General features: G+C 49.3%; 14 protein-coding genes across 14 annotated transcripts; 7 read left to right on the top strand and 7 right to left on the bottom strand.

Annotated features, from left to right (window-relative positions):
- Window positions 1–94: 94 nt before the first annotated feature.
- On the bottom strand, window positions 95–2,620 carry Bathy03g03390 (predicted protein; the record flags this gene model as incomplete). Its single annotated transcript, XM_007514000.1, has 1 exon — window positions 95–2,620. The coding sequence occupies one exon, from the start codon at window positions 2,618–2,620 to the stop codon at window positions 95–97; it is 2,526 nt and encodes an 841-aa protein (XP_007514062.1).
- A 656-nt stretch (window positions 2,621–3,276) lies between these two features.
- Window positions 3,277–4,773, top strand: Bathy03g03380 (conserved hypothetical protein; the record flags this gene model as incomplete). The annotated part of the gene is made up of 1 exon (XM_007514400.1): window positions 3,277–4,773. The coding sequence occupies one exon, from the start codon at window positions 3,277–3,279 to the stop codon at window positions 4,771–4,773; it is 1,497 nt and encodes a 498-aa protein (XP_007514462.1).
- A 98-nt stretch (window positions 4,774–4,871) lies between these two features.
- Window positions 4,872–5,288, bottom strand: Bathy03g03370 (predicted protein; the record flags this gene model as incomplete). Its single annotated transcript, XM_007514157.1, has 1 exon — window positions 4,872–5,288. The coding sequence occupies one exon, from the start codon at window positions 5,286–5,288 to the stop codon at window positions 4,872–4,874; it is 417 nt and encodes a 138-aa protein (XP_007514219.1).
- A 252-nt stretch (window positions 5,289–5,540) lies between these two features.
- On the bottom strand, window positions 5,541–7,256 carry Bathy03g03360 (unnamed protein product; the record flags this gene model as incomplete). The annotated part of the gene is made up of 1 exon (XM_007514270.1): window positions 5,541–7,256. One exon carries the CDS (start codon window positions 7,254–7,256, stop codon window positions 5,541–5,543), a length of 1,716 nt encoding a protein of 571 aa, XP_007514332.1.
- A 454-nt stretch (window positions 7,257–7,710) lies between these two features.
- Bathy03g03350 (ATP-dependent DNA helicase PcrA) lies at window positions 7,711–10,299 on the top strand (the record flags this gene model as incomplete). Its single annotated transcript, XM_007513971.1, has 1 exon — window positions 7,711–10,299. One exon carries the CDS (start codon window positions 7,711–7,713, stop codon window positions 10,297–10,299), a length of 2,589 nt encoding a protein of 862 aa, XP_007514033.1.
- A 79-nt stretch (window positions 10,300–10,378) lies between these two features.
- On the top strand, window positions 10,379–11,233 carry Bathy03g03340 (unknown protein; the record flags this gene model as incomplete). Its single annotated transcript, XM_007514299.1, has 1 exon — window positions 10,379–11,233. The coding sequence occupies one exon, from the start codon at window positions 10,379–10,381 to the stop codon at window positions 11,231–11,233; it is 855 nt and encodes a 284-aa protein (XP_007514361.1).
- A 196-nt stretch (window positions 11,234–11,429) lies between these two features.
- Window positions 11,430–12,189, bottom strand: Bathy03g03330 (predicted protein; the record flags this gene model as incomplete). Its single annotated transcript, XM_007514385.1, has 2 exons — window positions 11,430–11,902; window positions 12,075–12,189. The coding sequence occupies 2 exons, from the start codon at window positions 12,187–12,189 to the stop codon at window positions 11,430–11,432; spliced, it is 588 nt and encodes a 195-aa protein (XP_007514447.1).
- A 237-nt stretch (window positions 12,190–12,426) lies between these two features.
- On the top strand, window positions 12,427–13,344 carry Bathy03g03320 (histidinol-phosphate phosphatase; the record flags this gene model as incomplete). The annotated part of the gene is made up of 1 exon (XM_007514384.1): window positions 12,427–13,344. One exon carries the CDS (start codon window positions 12,427–12,429, stop codon window positions 13,342–13,344), a length of 918 nt encoding a protein of 305 aa, XP_007514446.1.
- A 505-nt stretch (window positions 13,345–13,849) lies between these two features.
- Window positions 13,850–14,434, top strand: Bathy03g03310 (unnamed protein product; the record flags this gene model as incomplete). Its single annotated transcript, XM_007514124.1, has 1 exon — window positions 13,850–14,434. The coding sequence occupies one exon, from the start codon at window positions 13,850–13,852 to the stop codon at window positions 14,432–14,434; it is 585 nt and encodes a 194-aa protein (XP_007514186.1).
- Window positions 14,435–14,551: 117 nt separating this feature from the next.
- Bathy03g03300 (predicted protein) lies at window positions 14,552–15,904 on the bottom strand (the record flags this gene model as incomplete). The annotated part of the gene is made up of 1 exon (XM_007513928.1): window positions 14,552–15,904. The coding sequence occupies one exon, from the start codon at window positions 15,902–15,904 to the stop codon at window positions 14,552–14,554; it is 1,353 nt and encodes a 450-aa protein (XP_007513990.1).
- A 149-nt stretch (window positions 15,905–16,053) lies between these two features.
- Bathy03g03290 (predicted protein) lies at window positions 16,054–19,368 on the bottom strand (the record flags this gene model as incomplete). Its single annotated transcript, XM_007514325.1, has 1 exon — window positions 16,054–19,368. One exon carries the CDS (start codon window positions 19,366–19,368, stop codon window positions 16,054–16,056), a length of 3,315 nt encoding a protein of 1,104 aa, XP_007514387.1.
- A 308-nt stretch (window positions 19,369–19,676) lies between these two features.
- On the top strand, window positions 19,677–20,468 carry Bathy03g03280 (predicted protein; the record flags this gene model as incomplete). Its single annotated transcript, XM_007514213.1, has 1 exon — window positions 19,677–20,468. One exon carries the CDS (start codon window positions 19,677–19,679, stop codon window positions 20,466–20,468), a length of 792 nt encoding a protein of 263 aa, XP_007514275.1.
- Window positions 20,469–20,626: 158 nt separating this feature from the next.
- On the bottom strand, window positions 20,627–21,928 carry Bathy03g03270 (predicted protein; the record flags this gene model as incomplete). The annotated part of the gene is made up of 1 exon (XM_007514076.1): window positions 20,627–21,928. The coding sequence occupies one exon, from the start codon at window positions 21,926–21,928 to the stop codon at window positions 20,627–20,629; it is 1,302 nt and encodes a 433-aa protein (XP_007514138.1).
- A 298-nt stretch (window positions 21,929–22,226) lies between these two features.
- Bathy03g03260 (predicted protein) lies at window positions 22,227–23,771 on the top strand (the record flags this gene model as incomplete). Its single annotated transcript, XM_007514185.1, has 1 exon — window positions 22,227–23,771. One exon carries the CDS (start codon window positions 22,227–22,229, stop codon window positions 23,769–23,771), a length of 1,545 nt encoding a protein of 514 aa, XP_007514247.1.
- Between the last annotated feature and the right edge of the window lie 145 nt (window positions 23,772–23,916).

Raw genomic sequence — 23,916 nt, 5'->3', positions numbered from 1 at the left:
GAAGACCATTGGATCCTTACTTTTTCTCTCATTATATTAATAAATAATTTTTACTTCCACCGCTGACTTCTATCAGGACTGATGCGCTCGCTACTCAGACGAGCGCGAAGGCGACCACTCCTGCAAAAAGTATACCAAGAAGACCATTGGATTTAATTCCAGACGAGAACAATCCACATTGCTGGCCAGTTCCAGATCCGTCGGTGCAGCACGTGTACGAATAATAGGTCTGACCTAAATATTCCGTGCTTTCACCTGTTTCCTTTGCTACTCCTGCGCTGCACGTGCACGGTTCAAAAAATGTTCCCGCCCAACAATCGTATCCACCCAATCCGTTTGGACTTGTGCATAAAGAAGAAGAGCAGAATTCTTCATCCGATGTGACGCACGGTACGGACGAGTCGATTGGAAATGCTGAATTGTCACTCTTTTCATACCACCGAGCGAGCTGCAACGATACTTTTTCTCCTCGAGTAGATATCCAATCCCAAATGTTACTGTTATCGATATTGCCATATATTACACTGTCCGGTGACTCGTTTGCAGTGGCCTCAATTTCTTTGGAATGCAATTTCATGTGTTCTAAGAAAGTTGAATTTGAGAAAGTTTCCTCTACAAACTGCTTTACGAACACCAAGTATCTTTCGTGTAAACTTTCATCGAGAAGCAAAGGCCCGACTAATGGATTTTCACTTAAGTGCTTACACGTAGGACGAATCACTGACCATTCTGTTAAGTCTTTATTCCCACACTGCGCATCACACAATGTTGATGCTGCATACACATCGTTGTTGTGATCGTAAGGTATCATTTTCCATTTTGGAGTATCAGTCCCACCATCTCCCGCGTGCGCCGCTAAAAAGTAATTGTTCCCGTTACCCATGGGTGAGTCTTGTTCAATGATAGTGGCATAAACAGCAAAATTTTTCAACCAATTATCGACGTCAATAAGATCAGAGATTTGCCTTTTATTAGAGCACTGTTTGTTCTGGCACGCGCCCTTAACGGAGAGGTGCGAATTGATGAATTTCTCCATCGCAGAATCCCATTCGTTTGTTCCCAGATCACGATCAACGAGACCTTGAGATAATAAAAATTTTCCGCAATCATCCGCAGTGTCGTATCCCGTCTCATAGAATGCTTGCACGACACTCAATCTTTCCTTGCCAATTCTACCAAAAAATTCCGCCCAACACCAGTCTTCTTGATATCTCGGGGTTATTTTTTCACGATGTTCTCCTCTCTCGAATTGGTACGGCCCTCCTGATGTTACTTCGTCCTCGGAATTGCTCAAACATGTATACCAGCAATTCTCAATACCCCAATCACTTCGCGAAGGTTGTTCCTTAACGATGTACCCAGGAGCGCATGTTTTAGGCTCACCCCACGCATAAGAAGCACAACAATCGAATCCACCCATCCCGTCAGGTGATGTACATTTTTCCGGAAATCCTTCAACTCTCTCTTTTTGATATTCTTCTTCGTTTCCACAACCGAGAGACAATGACTTTACTTTGTAAAGAGCATTATTGTGTTGATCAAATGAGTTAAATCCGAATGACCTCGCGCTCACATATTCTTGATCAACGGCTTCCATGAAAGTGTAAAACCCAAGAAGATCGTCGTTTACATGAAAACGTACGTGACGCGTGCGCACGTGAGGTAGACCAAAGTTGGCTAGCATTCGATGAACCACCCACTCTTTCATTTTTGATTCATCACTCAGATGCGTCCGAAGATATGCACTCTCCACACCATATAGAGTTTGACTCGAATTCACGGACGCAAAATCTAATTTAAACGGTACTGCTTCGCTTCCCATGCATACTGGATAAAAAAGTGTGCTCTGGCCTCGAGTTCTCATTCTTCCTGGACTCGGAAGAATGTGTTCGCCAATTGTTGAGCTCTTCACTTTGAATGTTTGCACATCAATGTACGTTTCGGCATATGGATTCAATCTCAGGATTGCCCAATCACCCGCGTCAACCTCTGCATACAGATCGACGACCGCATCAAAGCCAGATACAGGTAAACCTTTTTCATCCATGCTAAAAAAAGAAGATCCCTCGTCATTTTGCGCTCGTAAATCCTTTAACGGTTTCGACGTGATCACGTTCAACTCCCCCGGAGTTGGTGTCCAAGTTTGCACGTACTCGCCTAGAGCACTGAACGCGTACGTTACATTTTCCTCGCCCAAACCCGGTAATTTTCCCGAAGTAGAAACCACGTTCTTACTCGAGTCCAATAACGTCACCGTGTCGCTTTTGCCAACCTTAAACTTGGGGTTGTTAATGCCATCGTTATCGTTGCAGCACAGAACTAAATACGCGCCTCCAGATAGAGACGTTCCCGCACCGAACGTCAATTCCGTTCCCACTTCCTTCGGATAGTCGTCGTCGTGCAGAATGTATCCTTCGAGATCCACGTCGTCGGTCGAATCGTTAAACAATTCAATCCAATCTTCCCCTTCGCAGGTGTTGTCGCTCCCTTTATCCGCGATCTCATTTATACGCATCGCGGCGAAAGTTTCGTCAAACAATGATACCATCAGAAGAAAGCAGAAGAGTAAGAACACCAGTGATGGTACTCTTCTGAGAGAGTGTGATGATGAAACCATCATCTTTTCTCCTCGTTGTTGTTATGATTGTTGGGAAAAACTAACGGTTTTCCGTAAACAGATATTTATTTAAGATGATTTCAACGACGGAGCAACCGCAGCGGAGGAAAAAGTGTCGACGTTGACTTCGACGCTTCTTTTTACAACAAACCTCCGTCGTCGTCGTCCTTTGGTGGTGGGCCAACGAATACTAATTTGCGCTTCTCGTTTTGAAGTGAACGCGTGTACGTCGCAGGCAAAGCGTTTTTTGAAGCGTTTGAGAATAACAGAGGTCAGTTTTTGTCGACCGGTTTTTTGTTCTTTTTTTTTTTTCGCCCTTTTCCCACTCTTTGTCACAGAAGTGCTTTTGTCTGATTGAAACTCCAGACGGAAGAGTTTTTTTCAAAACTCGAGAGACTTTTCTGAGATTTTCTTTCATTCGCTCGCGTCATTTCTCTCTTTCTTTTCTTTCTCCTCCTCTTCCGCATCATCATCATCATCATCATCATCATCATCATCAAATAAAGAGAGAGAGAGAGCTCTTCTTCTTCTTCGTCTTCTCGTTGGTATAAATATACGTTTCTTTCTCTCTCAGTCTCTCTTTACAACGCTTGTTTTTGAAGAGAAGAGAAGAGTAACGCATTTTTTCTCCATTGACTGACGGGGAAAAAGGGACTCAAATGGAGACGCAACGAAAACGACGGCTTCATCGAGAAGAAGAGCGAGAGCGAAGAATGAAAAGAGTGAGAAGTGTTTTTCTCCTCCGAACGGCGGCGTGGTTGCTCGCCGTCGTCGTCGGCGTCTGCGTCGTCGTCTCCTCCTCCTCGGTCGTCGCTTTGTCTTCTTCTTCTTCTTCTTTACCGAGACGAGCGCTTCAACAAACAACCGAAGAAACAGAAGATGAAAATAAAACGTCCATTGGAATGTACGTGATGATTCCGTTCGTGTGCGGTTTAGTGGGATACGCGACGAACGTTTTAGCGTTGAAGATGACGTTTTATCCGTTGGAGTTTTATCCGCGGTGTCTTAAGTTTGCGCAAGTTCCCGGGCAACCGTTCGGCTTGTTAGGCGGGTGGCAAGGCATCATACCGTCCAAGGCGGGGAAGATGGCGGAAATTTTAGTGGATTTGATGACGGAGAAGTTAATCGACGTGAAGGAAACGTTCGCGAAATTGGATTCGCAGGAGTTCGCGCACGTGTTGAAGCAACCGTTGAGAAGGAAAGTGAGAGAACAGTTCGAGGAGGTGATGACGGAAAACGCGCCGGATTTGTGGTTGACGCTGCCGGAGTACGTGAAGAATGAAATCGTGGAAACTGTGATGGAGCGTTCGCCGTTGTTTTTAAAGACGTTGATTGACGCGTTAAAAGACAAGGTGTACGAGGTTTTAGATTTGAAGAGTATGGTTATACGATTAGCGGAAGGGAATAAGGATAAAGTGGTGCAAATGTTTAAAGACGTTGGCGAGAGCGAGTTTCGATTCATCGAGGTGAGCGGGTTGTATTTTGGTTTTTTGTTCGGTTTGATACAGATGGGCGTGTTTTACGTCGTCGACCAGAATCACCCGGAATACGGGATTTGGATGTTACCGTTGTTTGGGTTCGCGACGGGGTATTTAACCAACTGGGTCGCGTTGACGGTGATTTTTAAACCGGTCGAACCGATACATTTTTTCGGCGGGTGTTACACGTTACACGGCGTGTTTTTAAAACGACAAGTGGAAGTTTCCGCGGAGTTTTCTCGATTAAACTTTTTGCACTTTTGCAACGCGCAGAATTTATGGGACGAGATGATGCACGGAACGTTTCGAGGCAAGTTTGAGAGTTTGATTCGAAAATCGTCCAGGGAGTTCTTCGATTCGCAAGCCGGCGTCACCGGTAAATATTTGACGAACGAGTTTTTAGGTAAACGCGCGTACGAGAACATCACGGATAAAATGAGCGATTTACTCGTCAGGGATATCGAGCACATCATCCCTCACAGTTTCGAGTACCAAGACGAAGCGTTGGAGATTGAAGTCACCGTGAGCGAGAGGATGGGCGCTTTACGATCGGCAGAGTTTGAGAGAGTTTTGCACCCGGTGTTTGAGCAGGATGAAATTAAATTAATCGTCGTCGGAGGCGTTTTAGGCGCCGCGGTTGGCGTGATACAGTATTACGCCGCGTTTGGAGGGTCTTGATTATTTATTAGTAGTATTTAGATAGACACAGCATTAATATACACACGGACAACACGGTTTACGTGCACTCACAGCAGCAGCATTAAGAAGAATGTTTCTCACTCGCTCTTCAATCCGCTCTCTAAGATATCTTCCACTTTCCCGCTTCTCGTCAATCCGACGATTCCTCGCGTCAGGACGTGCGAAACCACACCCAGAGGTCCGAAAAACAACGTCAACACTAAACTGTGTCTCGTGATGAAATCGTTTTTAAGACCGTCGAAGTAGATGTACCGACCGGCGAGTAAATCCATGGCTATGAAGTGTGCCCAACCTACTGCAACTGTTGTTTCGTACGAGAACCCTTTCGTTAACGACGATAAACTTTGCTTGGCGCCAGAGCTGAAAGCCTCTAAAATCTCCGGTTCTAAGAAGGATTGGTACGCTAAGTATCCGTAAATCAAACCGCACGCGATGCTCGTCGCCGGGGAGAGCATGACGGTTTTCGTGAACGTCGATTTGGGGAATCCAATCATAGATATCCAGAACGGAAAAACAGCGGCGTTCTCGAAATTGAAAACCTCCTCCACGGTAGGGAGAGACTCGATTGTAAGAGCACTCACTTGGCATCGTCGATTTCGTTTTTCTCGTCCGGATGTGGAGGTCCTCGAATACCGTTGACGTCCAGAGAGGAGCGAACAACGGGCGTTCAAGGCCGTAGGGAAAGAGCGTGAAAGCATTTCTGATTAAAAGTGAAGTATGTTGAGTCAAAGGTCGTGTAAATAAGATTAAAACTCATCGTGAATGGGCGGCCTGGTCGGGTCCAACTTTGTTCTCTCCCCGATGAAACGAATGAACGACGCTAAATCCTTCTTCTTCTCGTCGAACTCTTCGTGTCTCGGCTTATCTCCGCTCTTGTAGAAATAAATGGTCGGGTAGGATTTGACGTGGATACCTTTCGCCTCGTTCTTCGTCGCGTCCATCTTCGCGATGGTCACCTCGTCGTACTCTCTGTACATTTCCGCGAGTTTATCCCACAACGGCATCAACGCTTTACTCGTTTGACACCACGGCGCGTAAAAGAACAACATGACGTGTTTATTCGATTGCGTGACGATTTCATCAAAGGTTCGTCCAACCACCACGGTGGCTTCGTTCGCGCTCGGCGCGCTCTTCGGAGGTTTCTCGGATTTCAAAATCGGCACCAACTTTCCTTTCTCGTACGCGTCTACGAACTTGATTAAATCCTCAAACACTTTAGAGGTTTGTGAGGCCATCTCTTCGTCGTATTTTGGGTTCGGAATATCGTTGCCGTCGTGATCTTTTATAGTTTTCATGACCTCTTTCTTCCCTTCGTCGGGCTTCAACGACCCTTTATACGCGTACTTCAAATCGTGCGCGTACAACCTTACCGTCGGCGTATCTCTCGCTCTGATGGCAAAAAACGAATACAAAGTCTGCTCGTCGAAGCCGGCGGAAATGAAATGTACCCTCCCGTACAATTGGTCCGCCGCTTTTGCAAACTCCGCCTCCAACTTGTCCGCTTCCTCGTCGTTTTGTTGTCTAAACAAAAACACGTTCGCGGCAATCGGCCCTTCAAACACCCTCTCCATTTGGTCTTTTTTCGCGTAATCTACCACTTTAGGGACCATATTTGTCGCGATGAACTGTTTAATCTCCTCTAAACTGTTCACATTCCCTTGAAAATGCGCCGGCTCGGCGAAATTTCTGAACATGATGATCCCCGGTCGTTGCGTCTTGTACTTCTCCGTGGCGATTTTCGAACTCGTCTCCCCGAAATCTAAATGAAAATCATACGCCGCTGCGTGGAAATTATCCAAATGCCCGGTATCGTCGAAGAAACCAACGATGCACACCGGTCTTCCCAACGTGAACACGTGGACATCGTCCACCCCTTCCAACCACGCCGCCGGTTTATGGTGCGTATTTCTCCTCAACCACTTCCGCAACCCCTCGCCGTTGGCCGCCAACGACCCTTTGTACTCCTTCGGCTGCCCGTGACGGAACAAAATAATCTGAGGGTACGTCTCCACTTCATACTCCTTCGCCAATTCTTTCTCCACCGTCGCGTCCACTTTTCCAAACTTTAACCTCGAATCGCTGGAAATCGTATGCGACGTCCCGAGTTCGTGAAATTGCTTCAAGAACGATTTCGAGTGTCCATCCCAAGGGGCATAAAACGTCACCAACACGTGTTCTCCGCTCGTGGTAAACTTTTTAAAGTTCTCGTTCGTGAGCACTTCCACGTGTTCTTCCGTGCCTCTTTTGTATTGGTACACGTTTGGATCCTCGTTGACGTTGATGCCTCTTTTTCGCTGCCCTTTATTCTCGTTCGTGTCGTCCGCATTTTCGTCGCGAATCGTAGCCGCGTTGGAAAAACCAATCGGAGCAGCGACATTCACGAGTAATACACAAAAGGTTGTCGTAAAAAAGGTCGTCGTCGCGAATAAAAAAAGCGTCAAAAGCGAAAACGAAGATCTCATCGTCGCAGTTTTAGTCGTCTCTCGCGCTCGCGCAATGCCACAAAGACGCAGACAAAAGCAACGACGCGATGCCAAAGGGGGGAGGACGATTTGGGGGAAAAAAGGATCGAAAGAAAGAGAGGAAAGAGACGCCTCGTGGATAGGGTTTAACACCCTAAATTTTAGTGAAGCACAAAATTCCAACGAGCGAGATGAGAAATCTTCACAAAGAACGAGACGCCGACAAAAGATGATGATGCGCGGTGGTGGCGTTCTTTTTTCTCGGTGTTGTCGTCGCGGGTGGCGCGTCCTTCGCCCACTCAACGGGGTCTGTTCTTCGTCTTTGTCGTCGTCGAGGAAAAAGGTTTCTTCGAGCATTCAGAATGCGACGACGACGATTCAGACGAGAGGTCGGATTTTGGCATCGACGACGCGATGTTGTTCGTCCTCTTCGTCGTCTTCAAGCTCGAAGGCGATGAATAACGGGTGGGCGCAAACCGCCTCGGAGGCGATCCCAGACCCACAGACGCTTTTAAATTACCGATGCGCTTCAAATCTTTCGACGCAACAAGCGAACGCGGTTTTATCGCCGAATCCCTCCTTCGTGAGAGTTCTGGCCGGTCCTGGGAGCGGAAAGACGCACGTTTTAGTCTCTCGAGTGCAACATTTAATCGAAGACGAGAACGTCTCGCCGGAGAATATTTTGTGCATCACGTTTACGAACAAAGCGGCGAAGGAGTTGAGGAATCGTTTGGAGAGAACGATGGGCGCGGATGTGAGTCGAGCGATTACCGCGGGGACGTTTCACGCCGTCGCGGCGAGGATTTTGAGGAAACACGTGGAAAAGGTACACGAAGCGTTAGAGAGAACCGCCGATTTTACGATTTACGACAGCGACGATAGCAAAGCGGTGGTGAGAGATATTTTAGTGGAAAAGTTAGGGCAAACGAAAAAGTCAGCCGCGCCGTTGCCGATGAAGAATTTTATTAGCAGCGCGAAGAGTTCGATGAAAACGAGCGTAAACGTAAACGCGAGAACGGCGATGGATTCCGCGTTGAGAATGAAAGCGAGAGGAGGGAGTAGTAATAGTGATGTCGATGACGACGATAGAAGAAGAAAATCGTCGTCGTCGTCGTCGTCGTCGTCTTCGTCTTCGTTATCGTCCTCCTCCGCGGGTATCGCGTTACTTCGCGAACAGTTTGATATCGTCTGGTCGGAATACGAACAAAAGTTGAGAGAGGCGAACTCGTTCGATTTCGACGATTTGCTCTCGGCGGTTGTTTATTTGTTCGAAAATAGACGAGACGCGAAACGATACTTACAAAACCGGTGGTCGCACGTGCTCGTGGATGAGTTTCAGGACACGTCTTTGGCACAATACGAGATGATTCGACATTTAGGTGAGAAAGCAGAGACACTCTTCGTCGTCGGCGACGCCGACCAAGCCATTTACGGGTGGCGAGGCGCCGAGGTGGCGAACATCCGTTCGAGATTTGACGACGATTTTAGAAACGCGCAAACGTTTCGTTTGACGACAAATTATAGGTCTACGGCAACAATCGTGTCTGCCGCGAGAGCAGTCATTCAACAATCGGAAATACCGAGTGCGTTGATGTCTTGGGATGCGATTAAGGAAGGCGGACAAGACGTGGCGGTGGTGGAAGCCGGCGACGAAAGAGAGGAAGGCGCGTTTATTGCCACTCAAGTGAAACAGATGTTAAAAGACGCGGAAAAGAAGACGAATAGTAGTAGCACAGGAGGCAGTAGTAATGGTAATAGAGACGATAGCTTAGAAGGATTAAGGAAGAAAGATATTGCGGTTTTGTATCGCACGAACACGCAAGCTCGCGCGTTGGAGGAAGCGTTTGTACGAGCGGGCGTGCCGCACGTCGTCGTCGGCGACCAAAGTTTTTACGGACGTAAAGAGATTAAAGATTTGATCGCATACTTGCGAGTTGCATCAAATTCCAGCGATGGGGTGAGTTTGCGACGAGTTATCAACACGCCAACTCGAGGCATCGGGGAAAAAACGGTAGAGAAACTCGAGGAATGGGTGAGTCGATGCGAAGCGCCGTCGCTCGGCGCGGCGTTGTTTGATCGCGCGTGGGCAAAGAATAGCGACAGCGACGACCCAGACCATGAGATTCTACCGTCTGCAAAAGATATGGGAATAACTGCGCGCGCGCGCAACTCTGTCCTCGCATTCGCGAAAACACTCATAGAAATTCGGAAGACGGCGGATACGGTGAGCAATCCCGGCGAGGTACTCAAGAAAGTCGTCGCGATGACGGATTACGAAAACCACGTGAAGGATAAAGACGACGCGAACGAACGATGGGGTCACGTCGCCGAACTCATTCAGCTCGCCACGGACGCGGAAGAAAACCTGGCTGAAAACGATATCGAAGGTGGTGGTGGTACAAATACTACGAGTAAAAGTCCCAAGACGACTTTAGCGGCGTTCTTGGAAGGCGTCTCTTTACTCTCCTCCTCCGAAGCGACGCACGGTAACGAAATGTTCGACGACGAGGAAGACGAATCGAGAAAAGAACGCGCAGATGCCGTTAAATTAATGACTCTGCACGCCTCGAAAGGTGCTGAATTTGATGTCGTATTTATCGCCGGATGTGAAGACGGATTAACGCCAAGCGCTCGAGCGAATGAAAGCGCCGAAGAACGCGACGAGGAAGTCCGCTTGTTTTACGTCGGCGTCACGCGAGCGAAAAAGAAGCTGTACCTGTGCCACGCGAGCACTCGCAGACGATTCGGGAGCAAGCCAGAAGTCCGCACTCGCTCTCCGTTCGTCGATGCCATCGCAGATGCCTTGGGCCAGTCCGGAAATTCCAACATTTTGAAACCGAAAGTGCCGAAATCCGCGAAACCGGCGAGGAAAAACACGTCTACGTTTGATTGGAAAAAACGTATCGTTGTAGATGCAGAAGAGAGTGCCAGTGGTGGTGGTGCTGGTGGTCACGGAGACGACGAAAAAGCACGTCGACTCCGTCGTGCTCGCCAATCGGTCGCTAAAGCAACCGGAATAGATGCAAATTCCATTGAGTTTTAAAAAAGTTTGTCGAAACGAGAAGCGAAACGAGAAAAAGGTCAGTCGAATAATCTCGTGATTTTTTAAAAAGAGAAGGATGATGCGGTGTTTTCTGTTCGCGCTTGCAACCTTCTTTGCATCATCACGTGTGAACGCGCAAGTTGCGCCGAGAACGACGAGTTCTCGCGCACACGACGCAGAGATATCGAAACCAAAACAAGATGTTCTGGACTTCATGCCGTGCTCGGAGAGAAAAGGACTGTTTCGTCCGCACCACGAGCGGTTTTTGCCAGTCGACTCAGAAATACTTTCACGAAGACACCAAGGCGATGACAGACGTGACGGACAAAATGTCGCGCACAGAAGACCGCCACACCCAGTTGGCGCGTGTTTTACCGCGCGATTACCCGAAAATATTGCGAACAACTGCATTCCCGATGTCGCGCTTTCCTTGGACAGCAAATTCATCGCAGCCGACGCCTTTCGAGTTTCGGATTACGTGGACATTCATTTCCAACTAGAGAGTCCGTGTGACTCGTGCGAGCTCGCTATCGAAGTCAACTGCCTCTCCGGTGACGACGTCGCCGAAGGAAGATTCAAAACCGTTTTCACGACGTTGTGGGTAGAAACGGTTACGGTCAAGCCCACTTTTTTCAACCACGCGGCTGCGCTCGCGATTGTTCAAGCGGAAAAGGAATCCAACGAAACTCTCACCGAAGAAGAAAAGTTGGAAATCAAGAAAGACTTGATACAAACTACCGTAACAAAGTGGCCATGCACGGAAGAGAAAGTTGAATGCGATGAAAACGGTGTGCCGACGCACGAGTTACCGGAGGAGTTGAAAGACAAAATCGAATACGCTGAATACGTGGCTGAAATGATGGAACAAAATAAGACGCTCACGCCGTTCCATTCCGTTCCCGAATTCGTCCGCAACGGCATGAGTTCGTATTAATAAAGAAGAAGAAGAAGAAGAAGAAGAAGTATAAACACTGTCCGTGCGTGTTTATTATTATGCTTATGAATTCGCTACTTTTAATTAAAAATGTATAATAGTACAGCCGGAAAAGATAAAAACACGCGCTTTCCGCGTCTCCCTCTCTCCAAGCGCCTCGCTAATACTATCGCCTCGCTACGTATTCACTCACCACTCACTGCGCCAACAAATACTCCAACGCCTCCTCTTGGTTAAAATTACACTTCACCAACGCCCTCTCCGCGTCCTGTTCCCCGAAACCCATCTCCATCAACTTCACAACCTTCGGATCTTTCGCCGCTTCTACCTTCTGCCCTTCCTTCGCGTACTTCTCCGTCCACTCCTTCGCTTGCAGGTCAAACTGCGCGCGATTGGAAACGTACATCTTCGCCACCACCGCATCTTGCGGATCGTCCGGCTCCGCCGCCGCTAACAACGCTTGCACCGATAACAACGCCGTCTTAATCGTCAACGCTGGCGTCCACTGATCTTTCAGCACGTCCAAGCATATCGCGCCGCTTTGCGAGGAGACGTTCGGGTGCCACACTTTGGTCAAGAATTTCATCTTTGGCGGTTCGAACGGGTACGAGTTCGTGATGTGAATGTCCACGAGGAACGTTCCGCCTTGGTACGGCGTTTCCGATGGTCCTGTTTTTAAACGTTACGGTGTGTACAACAGGAGTTGGTCAGACGAGAGAACGAATGCGTACACACCAAAGCGTGGTACAAAGAGACCACTTTCCCGCTGTGTCTTGGGAAAGATTTGCACGTCAAACACCTTAAAAGAGAGAGCAAAGAGAGAGAGAGATGATATTCGTACCCGTGATGGTCCCGCGCATGTGCGCCAACGAGTCCCCGACGAGTTCCACCGACACTCCGGAGGCTTTGTCCGAGGCAATTTCTCGCAGCTCTTTCGATAAGCGGTTGGTGTCCATGTGATGAGTCGTTGGGATTTGTGTGATTTTACTGAGGAAACGACTCGTCGTGTCTTCATTGGAGCGCGCACTCGAGCGCACTAAAACCGGCTTTACGAGGGGAAGAAGAAGCCACGAGAGACCAAAATCCGTCGAAGGAGGATGGCATCTTTGCCTTTTACGCCCCAAAATGCAACGCGATGTTCTCAACGAGGGAGGCGTGTGATCGAAAGAGGAGGAGGAAAACATCGGGCGACGATGCGGTGTCGAACGCGCGCGAAAACAACCGATGATGATGATGATGATGATGACGATGAGAGTAAAGAACTGATGATGTTACAAAAGGAGTTCACCGCGTTCGCAATTGAACTCGCAGAAGCGGCGAACGAAGAAACCTTGAAATATTGGCGAAAAACTTCTCTAGGCGTGGAGACGAAAAACGATGCGAGTCCGGTGACGGTGGCGGATAAAAACGCGGAGACGGCGATGCGGACGTTGGTGAAACGTCGATATCCGTCGCACGCGATATTCGGCGAGGAACACGGGATTGAGTTAGGTTTGGAGAAGAAAAGCGACGATAAGAAACACGAGTATTTATGGGTGTTTGATCCAATCGACGGGACGAAATCGTTCATCACGGGGAAACCGTTGTGGGGGACCTTGATCGCGTTGTTGCGCGACGGCGAACCCGTCCTCGGCGTGTTGGAACAACCGGTTTTGAAGGAACGATGGATCGGGTGTAAGGGCACGCAAACGACATTTAACGGGGATCCAGTTTCCGTGCACGGAGACGAACAGAAAGAGTTGAAAGAAGCGCTGATGTATTCGACGACGCCGCTCATGTTTTACGACGAAAACGAAGTTCGATACGAACGGTTGAAACGGGAGGTGAAAATCCCAATGTTTGGGTGCGATTGCTACGCGTACGGTTTATTAGCGTCTGGTTTTTGCGACATCGTCTGCGAAGCGGATTTAAAACCGTACGATTACATGGCGTTAGTGCCAATAGTGTTAGGCGCGGGGGGTAAAATGACCGACTGGGAAGGCGAGCCGTTGAAGTTTGTCGTCGAAGAAGAAGGAGGCGACGGGGAGTCTTTCCAAGGCGAGGTCCTCGCCGCGGCGAGCGAACGCTTGTGGAAGGCGAGCGTGGCGAGTTTGAAGAAACAAACTCGGTAGTAAAAACACGACGATAAAGAGAGTTTCGTCGTTTAGCAACGGAGTTGAATAGAACGCAATTAAACTTTTGTAGTAGCCAATGATGATGATGCGTATTCTTGAACGACCGCACGCGCGCTCTCGCACCTTTTATTCCTTTTCTTCTTCTCAGGTTCTCCCCGAAAAGCTTCACTTTTATCTCTGCGTCGTATTCACATACACACAGCGAGAGGTCAAGTTTTATACACAAACGCGCGTAAAAAGAAAATAAACGGAGATAAAAATGGTCAAGGTACGCGTTCGAGTTTTTAAATCGATCGCGCGTTCGTCGCGAGCGCGTCAATGTGCGCGCATTTCGCGTCTTTATCTAAAAACCATTTTGTTAACCGAATTGATGATTTTTGTACCAAACGACGCCGGCGACTTTCCCACTCGATGATGATGGGTACAAGAGGGTACACATGCGAAGTGTAAAAAGACACCGCGGGTCGTTGTGAACGCCTAATGATTCGTATTTGATGAAATTATGCGGCGAGTACATCAGGAGGGGCTCTTTTCGAGGGATCGTGAACGCTTTCCGCGCGTAAAGTCGGATTTTGACTTTCCGCACAAATTCGGCTCCCCTCCTCGAGAGTCTTTTCGTCGTCTTTTAAGTCTCTCTTTTTGGGAAGAATTCATTTTTTTCTCACAAATTTCCTCTAAAATATTCTCTAAACAGATTGGTAAAACTGCGATCACGCTCCCCCCGCCGAAGGAAATCGCGAAATACGTGTGCTTCATCCTGACCTTATGGGCGGTCGTCGCCGGTTTGTTTGGCGCGTTGTTATCCATCGCGGTGCAAATGCGAAGATATAAGTACCGGTCTTTACCGCAAAAATTTATCGGCAACTTTCGATACGGCGATAGTTCCAGGATGACGTACCCGACGAGTCAGCGCGGGTTGTATCCGTGGGTCGCGAAAGCCTGTGCATTGACGACGACGTCGAACCCGAATAGCTTTGTGAATAATGATGTTACGGTGTGGCCGACGTGCGTGCCGTCGGCGGCGGACAATAACGCGATCGAGTTTGAAGTCGTCGCGACGTGCGGTACGGCTTGTTTAAATCCGTAATAGCAAACACGTATACATTATTAATTTCATCTATATAACTATAAACTTCTAAACCACTAAGCTAAATAACGAATATGCATACGCCTGCTCATCATTGATTCGCGAATAAAGCCCCTCCTACGAAATAGGCTGGAATCGACTTTCTACGCCAGTCATAGGTTGTCGTCCTTGACCGTCCACCATCCTGGTAATTTTCTCCCCGTCGTTCAAAATCTCCACGCCTTCGCTCGTGTTTCCGCCACACCCTCGACTCATGCCGACGTCCACGCGTAACACTTTCCCATCGCAGGCTGCAGTGGCACCTCCGCCGCCTTTTTGAATCGTGTGCCCGACGACCACTCTCTCCACGCCCGGTAAAAAATGCAACGCCCTCGACAACTTGGCGCAGTCGCATCTCTCTTCCTCCGTGTGCGCGTAATCTCTCGCCCAAACGATGCTTTGGTCGGATTGCACGTGCGAAGGAGGCACGCCTCTCGGATTTTCCGCGTTGCTTGCCCATTCTCGAATATCTTTATTTATATTCTCCAACCCATACAACGCGTGATGTTCTAAAACGCCAGCGTGGACGAATAACGTCGATCCGACTCTTTCGGCGACATTTTTGCCGGCGAAAAACCGCTTCGTGAACTCGCCTCCCGGGCACACCGCCTTCCACCGATTGATCGAGTGCACGTCGTCTTCGCGTATCCAACTCGGAAGTTTTTCGTGCCTCTTCTCCCCGGTTTCGTACGCGCACCAATTCGTTTGCTTCTTCTTCCGATATCTTCTCTCCATTTGTTTCTCGCTCCCGAAGCACATCTTCTTCAACTCCATTCCAATCTTTTGTCGATCGCGCCATCTCGTAAAATCCGCGCACCCTTCCCTCTGAGCGTACCTAAACCGACCCGCAATGTTCAACGTTTCGTGATTCCCTAATATCCTCACTAATTCACCACCACTCCTCTCCGCTTCTTCCGCCACTCTCTCGAGAAAGTACATCACGGCGACTTCGTCCGGTCCTCGATCGAGTTGATCCCCAACTTGCACCACGGTCGTTTTACCCCCGATCCATTTATCCTTCGAGTCTGTCAAATGGCACGCTCGAAACGCTCGTTTCGTTTGCTCCAAGTCCCCGTGTAAGTCGCCGATGGTGACCACTCGCTCTCGCGCCGTTCTTCGGTTGCGCGTTTCAATCTCTTTCGTGCCGCCACCTTTACCGTCATCACCATCAGAAAAACACGGCGCGCGAGACGCGCACCCAGCGCCGCCTTGCGCGTGTAACGTCCCCACGAACGCGTCCACGAACCCGTCCCAAATTTTCTCGATGTCTTCGCATTCCTCTCCGTATTTCTCAATCGGCGCACGTTTCGAATAATACAAAGACGAAAGGTAATCCAACGTTTTCTTTTTCCCGGAGTGGAGTTTTGCTTTCACGAACGGAAACGTCTCGTTGAGTGTTTTCTCTTTCAGAGTGGTAAAGTATCCTCCCATGCGTGATGGTTTTTCTCCTATATTCTTTGTCTCTTTGTCTCTGATCTGTTCGTCGTGTGCGCTCTGGTGTGTGGTCGCGTTATGTGTCGTGTGGTATTATTCTCTATCGCGTCTTTCTATTTATAAAGAAAATTCTCAAAACGAGTGCTCTAAATAGTCTTCTCTTCTTCGTCTTCGTCGCCTTCATCCGCCTCGATGTTGGCGGTCAACTGCTCCAACTTTTCCTCCAACGTGTCCATATCCTCTCCCTTTTCGACGAGTGTTCGGAAGAGAAACTCCTTTTGTTTTTCCTCCATGCCTAAAACCTCGAGCAAGTCGTCCATCTCTTCTTGTAAATCTTTGAGCGCTTCCGCTTTCTCGAGGTCGAGTCGAGCGCGCGTGGCGTCTTCGCGAGAAGAGAACTCGCTTTCGGCGTCGCGCAATCCCTGGGCGATGCCGGCTTTTTTGGCATTTTCAAGGAGCTGAGCGGTCGTTTCCGCGTCGGATTGGTTTTCGCTTCGAGCTTTGCGAAGAGATTGGAGTTCTTCTTCGGCTTCGGTGAATTGGTTTTCCACGGCTTGATACGCGGAGGCGAGCGATTTGAGCTCTTCGGTTTTCTCGCGGATGATGTTTGATTTGAGTTTGATTTCGCGTTCGAGCTGTGCAATGCGAGGGTCGTCCTGATGTTGCTGCTGTTGTTGTACAGAAGGAGGGGGAGGAGGAGCGAGGGAAGGTGATGGTCCTACCACTACTTGGGATGCCGGCGGGGCGGCAACGGCGATGGTCGCCGGCGCTTCTGCGTGCGCGCGAGTATTTGCAACGGTTTCAGCGAGAGTCTTGTTTCTCTGTCTTACCACGCGTAACTCGTTATCCAGCTGTTCGCACGTCGATTTTAATCTCTTCGCGTACGATTCGGCGTCTTCGCCTTCTTGCCGATCGAACGGCGACGTTTGCATTCCGTTCATACCACCCATACCGCTCGCATTCGAATCCTTCGTCGAATCGCCGCCGTATAATCGAACGATGGCTCTGCGCACTTCCGGTTCGAAGCGCTGAATAAAGTGAGCCGTACTGTAATCGTACGGGTTGAAATCTTTGTTACTCGTGGTACCCGTCTTTTGATCGTGACCTCCGTTCGGCGACGACGTCGATTCCGCGAGTAAAGAAGCCGCGGTCGCTCTCGTCACAGTTGGCGGCGGCTTCGGCGGGAGCAGAGCTCTCTTAAAGTTGTCCGTGCGCGTGGCGTGTTCAATTGTAGCTAAAAAATCGTTCGTTCCGATTCGTCTGGCAACCACGTCGAGCACATTAGATGCAATCGCGTAATCTTGTTCGCCGTAATATGCCAAACAACATCCTAAACACACGCACGCGAGCGTACGAACGTCTTCTAACGAAGAGTATTTAGCTAAATCACTCAAGGTTGGAAGATGCGACGCGTCCGAGGTGACAAACGAGTGCACGGCTAAAGCGCAATCACTCAACCACGCGATGAGTAAACGCAAAATGGCACTTTGTAAAGATCCATTCGCGTCGTCCATTTTTTGCGCGATGGCGAGCGAGCGAACGCATCGCGGAAGTAAAAGTTCCGCAGATTTCGCCGATCCCATTTCCGAAAGCGGTTGCAAGTTAACCCTCAATGCGCGCATCTTCGCGTCCTCGTTATCTTCCAACATCGCTTTCAACGCAATCGTACTCGCGTAGCTTTCTATAAACTGCTGCTTTTTTTCGTCCTCGGAGATAAACCTCCCCGCAGAAGAAGAAGAAGAGGAGGATGTCGACGTCGCTCTCAACATGGCGCGCGCGAACAAGCCGCCTAAACTCGTCTCGCCCGCGAAATCGTCATCGCCGCCGTCATTTTCGTTCTCGTTTTGTCCGTCGTCAAATCCACCCAACCCAGTTGGCGCTAACGTACTCACGAGTAAGATTTGTCCATCCGTGTTACCTCTCACGGCACTTTCCAAGGCCATGAGCGCCGCTTCTCGTTCCGCTTTCGTCTCCGCCTTCAACGCCGTCCGCCCCAACGCCAACAAAGCTGGTTCGGGTACGCCGCTCCCTTTCCTCGCCTCTCTCGTAACTTCCGCGGAAAATAATCTCGCTTGATTCGCGTCGTGGTAATCAACCGCGTCTCTTAAAGCTCGCAACGCCGCCACTCGAATGGCTGCTGATTCTACTTTGCCGTTCCCGAGCGCGCACGTACACAACGCCTCTATCCCACCTCTCGCCGCTAATTCTCCCCGGTTTGTATCTCGGTTATCCTCTAAATTCGATAAAATTATCTCTCTAGCTTCCGCGTCTTGCGAAAATTCACTATCTTCCTCCTCCGGTAAGTTTACCGCGCCGACTAATAAAGACACGGATTCTAAAGCGCACAAGGCGTTTGCGGCTTTCTGCGCCGGGTACGCCGCCGCCGCGACATCCGATCCTATCCGTCTCTCCAACCCTTTAAAAAATTGCACCAGCTTCCCCACGCACCCGTTCTCTCGAAACAACGACTGCGCCAACGCGTTTCCTCTGATCAAATTATTACACAATTCCAAGCAATCCTGCACGACAATCCCGCCGTCTAAACCGTTCGAAACGCTCTCTCCGGCAAAACCAGCGTCGTCTCCCGACGATTCCGCGCGTATGATATCAAACGCAACTTCGAACATCCCTTCAAACGCGACTAACTTTTGAATCTCGCTGTGCCCTTTCGTGCACCTCGCCAATAAAAGCAACGTTTCGTTTCTCAGCACCTCGCTCTTCTCTTTCCTCGGCGAACAACTATTCACGAGCACCTCCGACGCTCCGGGCGACTTTACGATTTCCTCTTGCACTTTTTTCCTCGTGTTTCGTCTGCTCGACATCGCGCACAAAATCTGCGTCGCGTGATACTTCACGTAAAAATCGTTCGAAGATATCATTTGCAACATGCTGAACACGTTCGCGCTCTTCGCGGCCAGCGCCTCTCGATTCATCTCGCTCGCCGTTCGCCTCTCCTTCCCAATGCGCTGCTTCCCCATCATCATCTTCCCTCGTGCCTTCTCTTCTAACATCTCCCTCTCTTTTACTATTTTCAAATCCTCCTCGTGTTCCGTCGTCATCGCGGCGACCAACACTTCCAGCGCCGCGTGCGCTTGTTCGCTCGTTTCCTCCTCCTTTGCTCCTCTCTCTTGCATCTCCTCCAACAAACACTCAAAGATGACATCCACGCCGCCAACTTTCGCCGCGACCATTTGCGATGTTCTGCTTTCTCGCACGCAATCTCTCAGTTGGTTCAACACCTCGAGCGTCTCTTCCGGTAAGATTGCGTTCGAGAGGTGTTCGAGCAATTCGATGCATCTTTGCGCTTCGTCTTCGTGGGAAAAATCGAACGGTTCCATCTCATCATCGTCTCGTCCGTTTTTTCCTCGTTGGTGATTCTGTGCGCGATGATTTTTCAGCGTGGACGGTGCACCGAGGACGATGTTCTTCGCCACCTCGGTCACGGCAGAGCGGAACCCCATTATTCGATCGTGTTGTTCGGGTATTCTCAGAGAGAAGTAGAGAACGCAAAACACAAACGGCCGTTCGATTGTGTGTCGAGTTTTTTAATTGTGTAACGGTCTCAGGAGTAAGGAGTAAGCACTCAAGAGTAAGAACGAAGCACTTGCAAATTTAGGGTTTAAGTGCGTAGTGGGTACTCTCGGAAAAAAAAAGTTCACGTGTGTCTCTTGGGAAAAAAAAGGATCGATCGATGCTTCATTGCACATCCTCTTCTTTACGCAGCTGCGGAGCGCAGAAGAAAACAAGGTTCGTTTCGACGCACGTGAAAATGACTTCATCTTTGACGCTGTTTACTACACCTTTCGTCGTTCCTTCTTCGTATTCTTCTTCTCGAAGGTTTACTGCGAGGACGACGAGACGAATCCATCATCGGAGCGTTGTCTTCACGACGCGAACAAAAGCGGTTGTTAAAACGGATGATGATGCGGAGAAAAAGAGTGCACGCGAGATGACGAGGAACGGGGGAGTCCCCCCGGAGGAACAACCGAAAACAAACAGAGGCGCGCCTGGGATGACCGTGTTAGAAAAAGATGATTCAGACGACGACGACGACCGTCCGATGATGGGGAGTTCGTTTCCCGAGCTCGATTACTTGCAAGAACTCATCGCGATACAAAAAGACTGCCCGAAAGAGATTGGATTTTTCGGCACGCGAAACATGGGTTTTTTACACCAACAGTTAATCGAGATCTTGGCGTACGCGTTGTGTTTAACTGGGAATCATATTTTTACATCCGGGGCGACCGGGACGAACGCGGCGGTGATTCGCGGGTCGTTGCGAGCGGAACGGCCGGAACTGCTCACCGTCGTGTTGCCGCAGTCGCTGTCGAAGCAACCGGCGGAGTCGAGGGAGTTGTTAGAGAAGGTGAGTCAAGTGGAGGAGTGTCCGGAGAACGATCATTTGCCATTGTTGGAGGCGAGTAGGATATGTAATGATGTCATCGTGAGTAAAGTGAGGCAGGTTATCTGTTTCGCGTTTCACGATTCGACGCTTTTGCTGGACACGTGTCGAGAGGCGAAGGTGCAGAGGAGGATGGTGACTCTGTTTTATTTAGATTGAGGATAATGATGAGAAAGCATATGACGAGAAAGAGAAAGAACGTGTTGAAACGAAAGAGAAGAGAGAGAGAGAAAGCGCTTGTTTTTGTATTTGTATTAATTAAAACAATATATTCGAGATATTACAAATGGTTGGTGTGTATATTATACGCTTCTATTTTATAAATTCAAAAGCGGCGGCGGTTGGTCCTCACCTCCATCACCACTTCCACTACCACCGCCTCCTCCTCCTCCCCCTCGAGTTGTCGTCCCAGTGGTAGAAAATGGATTACTATTATCGTTGTCATAGTTCGTAAACACGTTCGTTCTCGAACCGCTGGCGGCGTTGGTCGGCGAAGGCGTCGATATGCTATACGTGTACGGCGACGTCTCTTGTACGACGATGTTCTCTAATCCATTGTTGTTATTCACCTCTCCTTCTAAAACCTCCACTCCACCTTTCCTACCGTCTCTATCGTCTCTACCATACGTTCTCGTCATTGTCGCCATTTGTTGCCCTTGCCCGCTGCTGTTATCGTGCGCTCCGTGCAACGTGTACTCCTGATAGGTCCTCCCGAACTGATGGACGGTATCGTCTAAAACGTCCCCAACACTCAACGCGTGTCCGACATTCGCGACAAATCTACTCACCCCAGATCTATTCGCGTACACGTAGTATGGAAACGCAATGTGCATAAAAACACTCGCAAACACCATCTCCACGCATACCAAAAAATCCTGCGTCGCTCGTCCTTCCTCGGAACTCGAGACGTCCCCAGTCGCCACGGCTAACGCGATAAACGCGCCTTGCCAAAACGTCAGAAAGATGACCGCTTTCACCAACATAAACTTCGCCAACGGTTTGTGCGGTTTCAACAAATCGTACGCGCCTCGATAAAACATCAACAACCCGTACAAGGCGAACGAATACGAGATGTTATACACGAACAACACGTACACGTACCCTCGTTTAAAATCAATCGCGGAATCCCCGTACTGCCCTCGCATGTGCATAATCCAGCTTATCAAACTCAAAAACGGTTTTAAAAACACAAACTGCAACGCGTACTGTTTACTCCTCCTCAAATACGCCCCGTCCACTTGTTGCGACTCTCTCGCGCACGCCCACACGCTCGGAGGCAACTCTTTCCCTTGCATGTTATTTTGCACGTTTCCCGGGCCTCCGACGTACTCAAAACATAACGCGAGAAAGTTATACACCACCCAACTCTCGTAGCAATCCCGAAAGGTGTCTAAATCCAACGAATGTTTCGGTCGCATCAACGCCGCGAACGATAACAAAGCGTAGATTGGCACCAGGAATATGATGCGCAAGATGTGTCTCTGGTGGTTCCCGTTGGAGTAATGTTTCAGGTGGAGTCCGATTTGCGCGAACGCGACGACGGAGGCAACGACCGAGAGGACGCACGCGAGGATCAGAGCGTTTCTGGTTTCGTACCATTTCTTTGTTTTTAACGTCATTTGGTATCTCTCTGTTCTTTTCCTCCTCTGTGTGTCGTATGTGCTCCCGAGAAATGCGTGCGTTTGAGCGCGTTTTTCACTGAAGAGATTTTCCAAAACGTGGCTGCCATTTTTCCCGCACAAAAATCAGATCAGAGTGCGCACGCGACGACGCGTTACGAAGAACACGAAGAAGAAAACGAGACCACTTTGCCACCACACATAAAGAGAGCGTCGCATTGTTTGTGCGTGTTTTCGATTCAATCGTTTTTTGCGCGCTCTTCACGAGAGAGAGAGAGAGAGAGAGAATAGAAAAGAGATGAGAGAAAACGCCACTTTGGACGAGGACGAGGAGGAAGCGGCGACGTCCCCGAGAGGAGGAGGATTCGAATCGTCGGGAGGAAAGAAACGAGAAGATGAAGAGGAGAAGAGGAAGACGCGAACGACTCCGGAGGAGAAAGAAGCGCTGAGAGATATTCTAAAAGCGATGGAGAGAAGTCTTCTGATGGAAGGAGGAGGAGGAGGAGGAGGAGAACAACAACAACAACAACTGGTAGGGAATGTGAAGAAGAGGAAAGAGCATAAGTTTTGGAGCACGCAACCGGTGCCGCAGTTTGAAATCGAGGAGGAGGGAGAAGACGAAGAAGTTGAAGAAGGAAGAAAAGGAGGAAAAGAGGACGCCGGTGCCAAAACCGCGGACGAGGGCGAGGACGACGAGGGCGACTTAGACGATGGTGATGGTCCAATCGACGACCCGTCCAAGACGGCGGCGAACGTGAGGAAAGAAGGGTACGACTTACCGCCCGGGTACGAATGGGACGAAGTGGACGTGGATACGCAAGAAGGCAGAGACGAAGTGTTTACGTTGCTCGCGAACAATTACGTGGAAGATGACGACGAGATGTTCCGGTTCGCGTACGCGCCGGAGTTTGTCTCGTGGGCGTTGCAGCCGCCCGGGTACGAAAAGAGTTGGCACGTAGGTATTCGGATTTCGTGCACGAAAACGTTGGTGGCGTTGATTACGGGCATTCCGGCGGAAGTGAGCGCGAACGGGAAGCGGTTGAAAGTCGCGGAGATTAACTTTTTGTGCGTGCACAAGAAATTGCGGAGGAAAAACTTTGCGCCGGTTTTGATTAGGGAAGTGACGAGGAGGATTAATTTGAAAGACGTGTGGCAGGCGGCGTACACGGCTGGGGTGGTTTTACCAAAACCGTGCGCGAAAGCAAGGTATTGGCACCGATCGATAAACGTGAAGAAGTTGGTGGATATAAGGTTCACGCAGTTAGGGAGAGGGATGAGCATGGCGGAAACGATTGAACATTACGCCATGCCGAAGAAAATTCGCGTGCAAGGATTGAGGGAGATGGAAGCGAAGGACGTGCCGACGGTGACGAGATTGTTGAACTCGTATTTTAGCAAATTCAAGTTAGCGCCGGTGAAAAACGAGGAAGACGTGAGACACTGGTTAGTCCCGAGAGACGAGGTCGTGTATAGCTACGTAAAAATTGACGAGCGCACCAACGAAGCGACGGATTTCTGCTCCTTCTACAACTTGAGCTCCACGGTCATCCAAGCGTCTTCCGGCGGTAGCAACGCCAAGAGAAACAACGTCTTACTCAAAGCCGCGTACTGCTATTACAACGTCGCCACTTCCGAAAACATCGAAGATCTCGTCCAAGACGCGTTAATATTAGCCCGAGACAACGGTTTTGACGTCTTCAACGCTCTGAATGTCTCCGAAAACGCGCAGTTCTTAGAGACGCTTAAATTTGGCATCGGCGACGGCGATTTGCACTATTACTTGTACAACTGGAAGTTGAAAGAGACGTTAGCGCCGAAAGACGTCGCGTTAGTTTTGCTTTAGTTCAACAAAAACCACTAAAATTCTTTTGCCTCCTGCGAGTGATTTGTGATAGAGTACTACGTAATACACGCGCAAAAATGAAGCACAAGAAGCACTTGACATCCACACTAAAAAGCGCAGTCGTAAATTAAAAAAAAACACAACT

This window comes from Bathycoccus prasinos (assembly GCF_002220235.1).
Source record: "Bathycoccus prasinos genomic : Chromosome_3".
NCBI classification, from domain to species: domain Eukaryota; kingdom Viridiplantae; phylum Chlorophyta; class Mamiellophyceae; order Mamiellales; family Bathycoccaceae; genus Bathycoccus; species Bathycoccus prasinos.
The sequence above is the reverse complement of the archived record's forward strand: the minus strand, read 5'-3'. Positions and strand labels throughout refer to the sequence as shown.